Source organism: Agelaius phoeniceus, chromosome 8 (genome assembly GCF_051311805.1).
Source record: "Agelaius phoeniceus isolate bAgePho1 chromosome 8, bAgePho1.hap1, whole genome shotgun sequence".
NCBI classification, from domain to species: domain Eukaryota; kingdom Metazoa; phylum Chordata; class Aves; order Passeriformes; family Icteridae; genus Agelaius; species Agelaius phoeniceus.
Genome location: NC_135272.1, coordinates 32,120,901 through 32,133,057, shown reverse-complemented (window position 1 = coordinate 32,133,057; position 12,157 = coordinate 32,120,901). Strand labels below are relative to the sequence as shown.

General features: G+C 43.6%; 1 protein-coding gene across 6 annotated transcripts in view; it reads right to left on the bottom strand.

Annotated features, from left to right (window-relative positions):
- Positions 1 to 333: 333 nt before the first annotated feature.
- Positions 334 to 12,157, bottom strand: part of OSBPL9 (oxysterol binding protein like 9) — a 57,979-nt gene continuing 46,155 nt past the window's right edge. For 5 of the 6 annotated variants that reach the window (XM_054638617.2, XM_054638618.2, XM_077182512.1 and 2 more), the window contains 15 exons: positions 9,913 to 10,006; positions 8,740 to 8,841; positions 8,132 to 8,291; positions 7,348 to 7,460; positions 6,957 to 7,075; positions 5,555 to 5,640; positions 5,154 to 5,322; positions 4,068 to 4,152; positions 3,694 to 3,804; positions 3,240 to 3,303; positions 2,985 to 3,125; positions 2,087 to 2,165; positions 1,672 to 1,763; positions 1,158 to 1,293; positions 334 to 1,061 (listed from right to left, as the gene is read on the bottom strand). In XM_054638617.2, the coding sequence (XP_054494592.1) occupies positions 987 to 1,061; positions 1,158 to 1,293; positions 1,672 to 1,763; positions 2,087 to 2,165; positions 2,985 to 3,125; positions 3,240 to 3,303; positions 3,694 to 3,804; positions 4,068 to 4,152; positions 5,154 to 5,322; positions 5,555 to 5,640; positions 6,957 to 7,075; positions 7,348 to 7,460; positions 8,132 to 8,291; positions 8,740 to 8,841; positions 9,913 to 10,006 (1,626 nt within the window). In that variant the 3' untranslated portion in view covers positions 334 to 986. The remainder of the gene's footprint in view (positions 1,062 to 1,157; positions 1,294 to 1,671; positions 1,764 to 2,086; positions 2,166 to 2,984; positions 3,126 to 3,239; positions 3,304 to 3,693; positions 3,805 to 4,067; positions 4,153 to 5,153; positions 5,323 to 5,554; positions 5,641 to 6,956; positions 7,076 to 7,347; positions 7,461 to 8,131; positions 8,292 to 8,739; positions 8,842 to 9,912; positions 10,007 to 12,157) is intronic. The other variant, XR_008534745.2, reaches the window with a different exon arrangement.

Here is a 12,157-nt window from a genome sequence, read left to right as displayed (position 1 = left end):
TGTATGTGCAACAGAGACAAAATTAAGATGAAATCAAATAAAAGCTAGACTTAACTGTGGAGAGAAAAGTAGTTTGATTGCTACATCTAGCTACTTACTCAATCGTTATTAACTGTAGCAAAACCACACAATGCAGAGGTTCTTGATGTGCTGGCAAGGCTGGGTGTAGAGTCCAGAAAACTTCTCCTGTGGATGCTGCAGATGCTCATTTTGCTACTTCATGAACTACTTTAGGAAGTAGGTTTAGCTAGCTGCAAGGATTATTCCAGTGGAAAAACAAATACCTCTAATACATTCCACATAATTAATTTATCATGACTCAACTGGAAAACAGTCTTCCTGCAAAGGTTTATTATGAAATAAATAAAAAGTCCATAAGAGAAGTTTGAAAAATCTATTTTATGAAGCTTTAAGATGCATTGGGTAGAATTATCTATGGTTACATTTCAATCTCAAAATAACAGTTATTTTGGGCAAGACACTGAAATGCCAAAAGATTTGATTATCATACAGGTGGAAGATAACATTGATGTAGCATTTTCTAACAAATTGTCCCATCAGAGGAATCCTCATATTTACACGTTGCTAACATCAGCGAGATTTAAATGACACCTTGCATTTTGTTCCTTGCTTTTTAAATATGTAGGACCCAGGATTATGATGCAACTGCTCCCAGCGCCGTGGCCTTCACAGTGGTTACACAGTGTGTGTGCCCCAGGGCCTGAGCCTGGCCACTGCCACCAGAGCCAGTCCCTGCCCGGAGCTGCTCAGCCTCTCGTGAATTGCTTTGTCTGTCTCAGTAAGTCCAGTATCCCTGAGAAAGGAACCGCTGCAGCTGCAGGAGGGCCGGGGCTGGGCCTGGGATCATCACTGCGGCTGTGGGCTCAGCTGCCAGCCCTGCCCTGCCCTGCCCTGCCCAGGCTCCAGGGTGGGCTCAGCTGCCAGCCCTGCCCTGCCCAGCCCAGGCCAGGCCAGGCCTCACCCCCTCAGTGCTTGCTGGCAGCGAGGCGCTTCAGCAGCGGCTCATCATAGACCCAGCACTCCCCGTCCTCGTGGAATAACTGCAAAGGAATAACCACACGTGAGCTTTTTGTGACTCCAGAAAGGAACAAAGGCCACAGGCTGAGCTTCATTCACCCTGCTGGAATAAAGCTCACCCTCGTTTCCCAGGAGGTCTCGTTCTCCTTCCTGGCCCTGGCCTCGGCTCTCTGCCGCTCCTCAAGCGCGTGCTTGGCCGCCGTGGCTGCGTCGATGTCTCTGATCTTCAGGTTGTAGGTGACATCCTTCCATAAGCTTCAAAGAGAAAGGCAAGGGAGACTTTTATGGGAGCAGAGTGCTACAAGTTGGAGACACAGCAGCGAATAAAGGCAGATCACAGGTTAGAGAAAGGGCAGAAAAGCCCTCAGGATATTTGAGATTTGTGCTGTTATGGCAGGAGGGAAGAGGTTGTGGTGGAGCTCTCCAGACCTCCCTGAATATTTGATCCCGATTAGGATGTGACTGAGAACTCCAGGTATCCTTTTGCCCCTTACATCCCCAGCCTGCCTGTACCTGGGCTCAGGGTGAGCAGAGCATGCAGTGCTTGGATCAGTGCAGCCTTAGTCCCTGTCCTGCAAACTGGAGTCGAACTAAAATAAAACCTTAATGTTCCCAGTAAACTGAAGTTCTTACCAGCGAGACTCAAAGTCGTCTTGGTCCTCCAATTTCCTTACCTTCTTCTTTATTGTAGGCATTTTCTTGGTATCTATAAAGACAGCATTCTCCTGGAGTGGAAGATGAAAAAGACCTACTCAGTTCTTTAGCTAGACTTCAGATTTTCTACACTCTAGTGCACTGGTTAGCAGCAAATACATGAAACATGGTAATTCTTCAGATTCTCTTGTATAGAAATCAAGTTTCCTTAAAAATAAATGAACAAGTTTTATCCCCAGTTCAGCATTCATTTGGACAGCCTCATAGGAGGTTCCAACTATTAATGTTTGTTTAAAATAAAATCCCAAGCCTACAAAACCACCCCAAACCCCCCTTTCTAAGTACAATCTTGTATTTCTGATGAAAAGAGAAAAAAGAAAGCAAGCTGTGTTACCCCTGTGGAGTACTTTGCATACATGACCCCATTCCATTCTCCTTCAATGGAGCAGAAGGGTTTCTTGTCATTTGGAGAACTAAAGAGAAACAAACAGTCATTTCTCAGCTGTATTACAGCAACTGAAAAATCCTAAAGGATCAAAACTTGGTCTTCTGTACAGCCTGGTTTATATCAGCCAAAGAGCCCCTGCCCAGCACAGCAGAGGAGGGCTCTGTTCACAAGGGGGCAGTTTGGCATGAGTGAGTTACATAAACCTTCACTGGAAGCACTGCCCGAGGGCTGGATCTGCATTTAGAGTTTAGGAAAGCAGTTACAGGCCTTCCACACAGATTTAGGGTGGTGAGTTTAAGCTTAAAAAGGTTTCCAGGGAAACACAAGACACCAGTTTTTAAATTGCATCTATCAATGTGTCAATGATTTAAAACCAGGTTAAACCTCATTTTGTCAGCATCCACTTGCTGGCATCACAGCACATCTCCAAATACAATGGGAATCTCCACTGAATTCTCTGTGCTGGGTATGTGCACAGGGTTTAACCAAAATCCACCAAACCACAGGTAAAAATCAGTGAAGTTTGCAACTGACACTATGAGCAGTATCCCAGGCTTGCTGCAGTATTTGTATTTGTAGGAAAGGTAATGATGGAGTCACTTTTGATAATTCAGGACAGCAAAGTTCCCTTTGGGAACCACCTGAGGATGTTTTCAAGCAGCACAAAGTGGGACAGAGGCCTGTGCAGCTTCCTCTCACAAACCTGGCAATAAAATTCTATGACAGGTAATGATGAGCTAAGTTCTTCTGGGTGTTTCTGCTTCAGCATTTTACACTCTTGACTGTCTTGTTAAAGCTGTTGGCATTTCAGGAAGGGAAAAGTGAGATGAAGGAAGCTGCTTACAAAATTTCAGCTGTAATTCTGTGCTTCTTTCCTCCATAAAATGGTTTTGTGTGGAAGACAATGGAAGCATTGTAACCTGTCTTTGAGCAATTGATGCTGCACTCCCCCCCAAGCTCTATCCATGGCACAGTGAGAATAGACCTGCAATTAGAAACACAGAAATGCACATCATGATAAGCTCTTGACCCAAAAATACTAAGCATGAAATATTACACTGCATTAAAAATGAAAATAACAATTAGAATATCTACTTGCCTTCCATAGCCATTAGGAAAAGTCAAAATATAGTGTTCATCATGATCTAGGCATGTAACACACCCTGTTAAAGAAAAATACAAATAGATTTGAAAAACATTAAGCAAAACCTCTACAGAACTTTCCATAATGATCTCATGAAATATGCCATTAAAAACAGGTGCCATGAAAAGGAAAGGGGAGGAGCTCCATTTTTAATGGATGCTGAGAATGCCCAGCTTCTGGAGGAGGCAGGGATGGCTGTAATTTGGGAAAAACTGGGCCCTAGGTGTTTTCAGCACACAGAGAGTGTGGAAGGAATCTCTAATTCAGATACATAAGCTCCACTTACATAAATTCAACAACTGCTTACATTTAGTACCATGACATAGAATAATTTACATTAATTATTTAATGAAAAATCCTAGTTGCAGAATTTAATTTCTCCTCTGCTGCTCAGTTGACACACACATACCTTGCCCTATGTTATGAACCCCAATAGACATTCCTAGGAATTTGGACTTGGTCCATATGTGAGCATTGAACTGTATCCTCTTGCTAAAACACTCTGCATAAAATGCTGAAACTGAAAAGAGAGGCAGGTATTAAAAACAGCAGCACAGGACATTGATACCTTTGTTCCCAAATTCATTCACTGGGAAATATCCCAGGTGCCTCACACTTAATGTGTAACAGAGTTTGCAATTTCACACAAAAACAGTTTAAAATTTTTCAGTCTTTATAAATATTCAGCTTTTAAATCTGGAGACAAAGTGTAAATCCAGGATTGAAACCAAGAGCTGATTTTACTGTCCCCCCTCTCCTGGCAAAGGTGTTGTCACAACTTACTTGGAGGATGGTGAGAGACCTGCTCTGCCACAAAGGTGACGTTGCTTTTGCTGACCCAGGGGACTGGTCCTTCAGAGACTGGCTCCTGTGGGACAGGCAGAGCACTGCATCACTCACACTGCCTAACAACACTGCAAGCTTCCCTGAGAGCTGCCTCCATCTCTGAAGGCTTCTAGAAATGTACTGCAGGACTCCTTAGTCCTGGAACTATGATCCTTTCTAAAGGATCTACTCTCTTATTGTTAAGTATAAATGTCTTTAATTGTCTCCAGAAAAAACAGTCAAACTGAAAGACTCATGGAGAAACCCAATGACAAAATAAATAATGTTTAAGTGGCAGAAACAGTTTTTGCTTTTACTTCTGAAAAAGTCTGATCTGCACATTAATAATCAGATCAGATTCCATGTACCACAAAACCATAAACTAATATTTATTTCCCGTGGCAAAGAATGCAAAGTGTAGTTAATTCATGGTTAGAAGCAGTGGAAGCCCAAATACAACACTGCCTTTATGCCAGCAAATTGGAGTGCAAACACTCACCTCAGAAACAAGATTTCAGCAAACAGATCAGTGGGAAGCAAAGGAAATGGGAAAAAGTCATGGCTTATACCCAAATAATCCCATTGGCTTGGATGCATTACCCTGGGGCTACATGAAGCACCTCACAACAGCACTTTCCACACCATCACTGGCAACTTCCTCAGGCAAGAGGCCCAAATGAGGTGCCAGAAAAGAAAAGCAACAAAAAAATCCCTCTGGGCTGCACTGGTTTAGAAAGTAAAGGAAAAAATAATAACTTTGGGAATAATCAAATTCATAATTCGTGCTATGAAACAGTTCAGGGAAAAAGGACACTTTTCAGCATGTCAAGTGATTCTTTAAAAAACAATAAATTTTGTTATGCCAGATTTATACTTCTGTCAAAAGATAACAAGGAGGGATGGGGAGAATTGGTTAAGAAATTGCCACAGTTTGTTGATTTGCTACTTAACCACAGCTTAATCCTTTTCAGGCAGTGACTTCACAAAATTTTGGGTTGCATCTCTGCATTGTGGGCTCCAAAAAAACCACCACAAGAAACTCACCATGTCATCCTCAGTGCCAGGCAGCACCCAGTGGCAGCGGAAGATCTCCCCCAGAATGGGATTGTAAGGCTTCTTAGCAACTGAGCCTTTCCTTCCTGCATGGAAAGCTGAGAGGTACCACTTAACCACCTGAACCATCCTCTCCTTGGGATCCTTCTGGTCACTAATGCTACAGAGAGAGAGAAAAAGGACAGGCAGAGTGAAATATAAACAGGGACCTTGGATACGGGAAAGTTTAATGGGTGGTTGTTTTACAACTACAAGTTTGGCTGATTTGACTGTTTTTTGAAGTTTCAACCAAAATCCAAGCAATATTCTTCAAAAGTACCAACTTGTGGCAGCCCACAAGGGCCATAAGCAGCATGAGAAGCAGTGAATGCTCCAGCTCCCAAGTCAAATACCTGACAAACAAGTCCGGGTGTGCAAAGAAGTCAGCGTACATTTCCAACAGGGACCTCCTTTCCAGGATAAATGTTGGGAGAACCACCTGAGTGAAGGAAAACAACTCATCCAGCTGAAGGTATTTCAATATCCTGTACAAAAGCCAAGTGTGAACAGCAAACAGAGCAGCCACAGCATTGTGTGTGCTCAGCTGACTGTGAGCCTGAGCTCACCAATGAGTTCTGACATATGCAGGTCAGTTGGCACCTTCTCCAAACCCCAAGGTTTAACAGGAACAGTCTCATCCTACATGGATTCTAGTCCCACTTAGATAGAGCACATCAAAAGCTGCTCTGAATTCCAGTTTCTCTGCTGATTTAATTCCATCTCTGTGAACACTGTCAATTTTCAGTTACAAACACTCACACTCCCATCCTGCTGCATGTCTCATCAAGATCAAGGTTAAGCTTTTCCCTACTACTTCCCAAAGGTCCATCCTCATGGATCTGCTCAGTGTGATCCACCCTCAATTACTGTTGCTGACAAGGTACATGCTCACAAAGATTCCTGGCAGCCTGATTTGAGATCAGTAATTTTCAGCTACCCCAGGAATTCCCAGAACAGACACAGTTTGGATCAATTCCTATTCAGAACTGCCAGAAACCTTGAGCTGTTTGCTTGTGAGCTGCTGCCCATCACTTCCCCAGAAAAGTGATATCTTTTTATTATCTCCTGTTCATTCCAGGCTGGACAGTTCAATTCATCCACTTAAGGAAACTTTAGGATAAGGATTGATCTCCCCTGTCCTTTCTCACTCTGGAATGACTTCTTTAAATTTATCCAAGCTGCCTGGAAAGACCAACACCTTCAGAATGCTGCTCACTGAGCCTCCAGACAGACACCAGCATGAATCTCACCCATGAAGGACCCAACCCTTTCCTTGCCAGACCTAAGTGTAGCATTTCAAAATACACAGGCAACTTATTTACTCATTAAGATCCCAACTAAGCCAAGCTTTTCACCATATGGTTACAATTCTCCCTTTCACTTTATGTTTTATTGAATGCCACCATATCTTGGGATCTTGGAGCTCTTTGTTCTAGGAAACTAAAGACAGGAGTAACATTTCAGCATTCTCCCTGTGCCAGCTTCACAAGCACTCCAAGAATTAGGTTCAAAGAGAACAAACAGCTACTTTCCATAGCAAACTATTTTCCCAAACAGATTTTAGCATCTGCATATACTTATTCTGCAGTTACCCTTCCCCTTCCAGTAAGAACTCCAATTCAAAAACACCATGCTAAAGAGATTACAGCTTCACCAGCTCTTAGAACAAATATGTAGTTAAATGATTCAACATTTTTTTTACCCAGAACTCTGGGTTTACTGCCCCTCCCTCCCCATGAAGAGCAGCAAGTTTACCTTGGTGAGGTCCATGCCTAATCTCACTTGTGACAAGAGATGCATGATAACACTTTTGTGCTCCTCCACCGACTCTCCCTCCCCATCATCTTCTCGATCGTCAGGAGGATCAAAGAGATCTGAAAGACCAAATAAATGGCTTTTGTTTTCCTCTAAACCTTCAAGACCAGACTGGATTTCATTAGCATATATGTAAAAAAATACAGATTTTAAATCCTACCATTCAGCAATCTTCCATTAGTAAAGAAACAGTAGATAAAACCCTTCCCATAAGTACCTTGCCATACACATACACACACATATATAACAAAACCCCTGCATCTATTGACCCAGTTTACACACAGATGAACAATCAATAGCTCCTTACTGAAAGTTGACACAGGCCACTTACCAGCATCATTTGTGCCATTAGACATGGAAGAATTGAGGGACTCTGTGGTATCTGGACGTTTCAGGCTGCTGCCTGTGCTGCTCCGAGTCAGGACTGCAGCAGACCCTGAAGAACTACAGAGACTAATAAATTCTCACAATTCAAATTAAGTAATTTCAGACCAAATTATTGTCATTTGATATTCACAGACAGGGAATTTAGTGATAGACATCAATAATTGTGCAGTGGCAGACATTAAGACACATGGTGCATGCTAATTCACAGAAAGCTCAGAATGGATTGCAGCTGAAGGAATGGGACAGCCTGCAGCCTCAGATAACTCATGAAGGCAGAAAACAGCTGACTAATCCCTCTTTGCAATGTGTAGCATCTCTTAAAATTAATGTTTCAATTAATAAAAAATGAAGAGTAAATAGAGATTTTGGGAAAAGGGTGCCAACTTCAAAGAGTATCTTTTAGCAAATGTGTGAAGGAATTGGTCACTTAGCAAAGGCTGCAGCAAATGCTTGTGAAATGCACCATGGCCTCAGAATACAGCTCTGAGCTGGGGACTTCCAAAGTTTGGTTTGTTAGAGTTTGTGAACACACATCTGATGGAATGGGAAGGAGGAGAGGAAGAAACTGCCTCTGTGTTTGTGTCTGTGGCTGAGGGCAGGGGCAATCTCACTCTGTTACACCAAGTGGTTTTTGACCTCCCCCACCTTTTTAAAGCAATTTCTGCAAGCAGACAAGGCATGGCCTTGGAGATACAGACTGCACACAGTGCACACTGGCAGCTACTTACTCCATGCATCTCTTTGGGGAAGAGCTGCTCTGGTAGAACTCATCAGCATCATAGAACTCATCCTCACTGCTTGAGTAAGAAAAATCTGGGACTGTATTTGGAGACAGGTTGACATGGCTTGGAGAGGTGAGACTGCTGCTAGGTGCTGACTGCCCACTCCCTGTGGAGTATTAAAAATTACAGAAACAATAGAAATGAATTCTTTCAAAATCTACTTAAACAAGAATTGTTCAAATCAATAAAGGCTGATATAAACTCAGAAGAGGAAAGTACAAAATTAAAAGCAATAATTAGGCAGGTTCATAAAGAGTTTAACAGTTGACAAAAGGAAAGTCACAAGGAAAATGAAGAGCACAGAACACCAGTAAAGTTTAAGGGACATGTTTTCTCAGTTACTGCAGGATTGCAATGCTGGGGAGACAAAGGGAAGCTGGTAAAACTTGTACATATTGTGTACATATGGTGAGGAGAAAGAGCAGCATTACTGGTTTTAACAAAACACTGCAATTGGTGTTGATCAAAAGCAAGATGCAGGCCAATAATATTGTTGTTTTAATGACTAATTCCAGGGTTTCTTGTGTTTCAACAGAAGTTACCCAGAACTGTACCTGTACTGTTTGGTGTTGGAGTCTGGTTCCCCAGTGATGCTACCACAGGTCCCACTGGCAAAGAGGAGGGTCTCTGCTCTGACTTGCACAGCTGAGCAGGTTCTAGGGGAGATTTTGACATGTTAACCCCAAAATTCAGAAGGAGATTCCACATTATTTCACCTCACCTCCAAAAATCAAATCATTTTCTACAAAAGCCATACCTAAGTCCTTTTTTTATTAACCAAGGATGGCATGTAAAAAAACCTGCAGTTGTTTAGCTAGAAAGCATTTGCCTTTTCTGAAAGTTATAGTTTCATTTTTTAAAAAGACTGTTAGAAATGCAAACCAGTAACTGAGAGTAAATAAAACAAATCAGCTCATCCCCAGAACCAGGCTGGTGAGAATTCTCTGTGCCTCCTGCTGCTGTTCAGCCCCTCTGAGCTGAGTGTGCAGTCACCACTCTGGGTGGCTGTCACAGCCTGGGAGGGGCTGTCCCCTGCCCACCTGGCAGTGTCACAGCTGGAAGGGGCTGTCCCCAGCCCAGCTGGCAGTGTCACAGCTGGAAGGGGCTGTCCCCAGCCCATCTGGCAGTGTCACAGCTGGAAGGGGCTGTCCCCAGCCCACCTGGCAGTGTCACAGCCTGGAAGGGGCTGTCCCCAGCCTACCTGGCAGTGTCACAGCTGGGAAGGGCTGTCCCCAGCCTACCTGGCAGTGTCACAGCCTGGGAAGGGCTGTCCCCAGCCCATCTGGCAGTGTCACAGCCTGGGAAGGGCTGTCCCCAGCCCATCTGGCAGTGTCACAGCCTGGGAGGGGCTGTCCCCAGCCCATCTGGCAGTGTCACAGCTGGGAGGGGCTGTCCCCAGCCCAGCTGGCAGTGTCACAGCCTGGAAGGGGCTGTCCCCAGCCTACCTGGCAGTGTCACAGCTGGAAGGGGCTGTCCCCAGCCTACCTGGCAGTGTCACAGCTGGAAGGGGCTGTCCCCAGCCTACCTGGCAGTGTCACAGCTGGGAGGGGCTGTCCCCAGCCCAGCTGGCAGTGTCACAGCTGGGAGGGGCTGTCCCCAGCCTACCTGGCAGTGTCACAGCCTGGGAGGGGCTGTCCCCAGCCTACCTGGCAGTGTCACAGCCTGGGAGGGGCTGTCCCCAGCCTACCTGGCAGTGTCACAGCTGGAAGGGGCTGTCCCCAGCCTACCTGGCAGTGTCACAGCCTGGGAGGGCATGGTGCTGATCCCTGATGGCTCCAAGGGGCTGGGCTGATACACGGCGTCCACGGGGTTGATGGTGCTCTAGGCAAGAAAAAGAAAACCACATTATTTTTTTCCCCCCTCAATTACAACAAAATAAAGCATAGATAGCAAGAACATTGTGAGCATGAGAAATGCCCAAATGCAAGAGAGTGAATTCCTGAGAGAGGAAGTAAAACACAAATTGACAGTTGAGGACATGAGAAATACTTTTGAGGTGGGAATATTTTGATTCTTTACACAGACTGCACAATAAATTGGATTTGATGCAGATTTGAAGCGTCCTATAAAGAATTCCTATTTCAGGTTCTTGCTTCTGGTATGCCACCCAATGTCCATTAATTAATAATGCATGCAAAGAGTGGAAAGTTAGATGCAAATTATCTGGCCAAAATAAGAATAGGTAATCAGTATTTAAAAAAAAAAAAATCTCAAAAATTCATTTTGCAGATCAACCCATAAATCAAAACAAGAATCATCAGCAAGCTTAGAGCCATGAAGCAGCTTTGTTGGCAAAATTCTTCCCAAAGCAAGCTGACAGTGCTCAGTGCAGCTCAGGAGAGGACATCTCAACCTATTTCTGAAGGTGGCCACTTGGAAAATGAAGCACCAGGTCCATTCAATGCTCCCAAAAGTCACTGACTTCACTTGATGTCCTTGGCTTTTATGCATCAAGACCCTTGGAAATCTGAACTGCCCTGTCTTTAACCCAAAATATCACCTAAGCACTGTTTGTTATTTATGTTTACACACAACCACCAGAACGTCTTGGTTGTTGAGTAAAAGGGATATAAACCCTTTTCCAAGCACCTTGCAATTTAAATCCCTAATCTATCAGAACTATGAAAATTTTTGCTCAGTTTGCTCAGAAATCCAGTCAGTATGTTCATCCCTATCCTCTTTTTTACACCAGTATTTAAAAGAAGTGTCTACAACTGTTCTCCTCTCCCTTTAGTCCATTCATTTCTATTTGCATTCAGACTGAGGGAAACAGGCTCATTTTAACCTTCTTCCCATTTTCCTACTAAAGGCACATTCCTTTCCTGCCTTCTTTCCCAGTTACCTGAAATTCAGACCTTTATCCTACATTTGGATGTTGGGACAATGCTCTCAGACACATGGTGTGGTTCCTGGGGCTGTCCTGTGCAGAGCCAGGAGCTGGAGCACTATGATCCCTGGGGATCCCTTTCAACTCAGGACACTGTATGACTCTAAAAATCAGTGAAAAGTTCTATTATTTTTTTTTTATAGCACAGGATTTCTTTAACTAAAAATAGAACAATTATTCTCTGCTTATCACTAAAAAAAAAATCTCCATTAAAAGCATCCATAAAAGTAGCACTCTAAAGTTCCACTGGCTTTACTACTCAGTATACAAATAATCCAGTACAGGTGCTATTACTCCACTGCATTCCAGCATAAAGGCACTGTCCCTTATCCAGTACTTCACCTCCCTGTGGAATCATGTGTTCAACACAGGAAGGTCCCTGTCCCACAGAGTTCACAGTTTAAAATGATGATCCCATCTTAAGAGTTAAGATTTAAAACCCAAGATGGTTCTATGATACACAGGATGCTGTTGCTACCCACATCTCCTTTAGTTTTTAGGGAAACTAATCATCCACATGATACAGAGCACTGGTATGATAAAGAAAGAACAAAGTAATCTGATTTTGTATTCAGGGCTGTAACTTCATCCTTAAACAATTCCCCATACTGCACCAAGAACTGGAGTTTCATGTTGGATATTTTGAGGGATGCCTTCATGAGCTAGAAACAGCTGAAGGCAGACCTGAAAGTCTCCTGCTCTGAGTTTAATAACAATTGAATAACAATTACACAGAAACAAGACTCATCCCACCATGGCAGCAGCCAATGATTGCATTTCTGCCTAAGTTTAAAGTGAAATCCTGACCTTTAGCCCAAGGTGATGCTGACCTCCCCAGCGTCACAATTTTAGGCTTCACAATCACTGACTCACAGTTAATATATCCTTACAGAAATATTTCATCCTCCCCAGTACAGGCCAGCCTACAGATAATGAGATCAGTGGCTAATCAAATTCAGACTACACCAAGCTGCAATATCTCTATGCAGTTTCTGAGTTGCAGCCCAGATGTGCAGGTCACTGTGCCTGTGGAAGTGCCCTCCTGCATAGCTTCTCTTTTCCAGGGACATCACACAAGCTGTTCC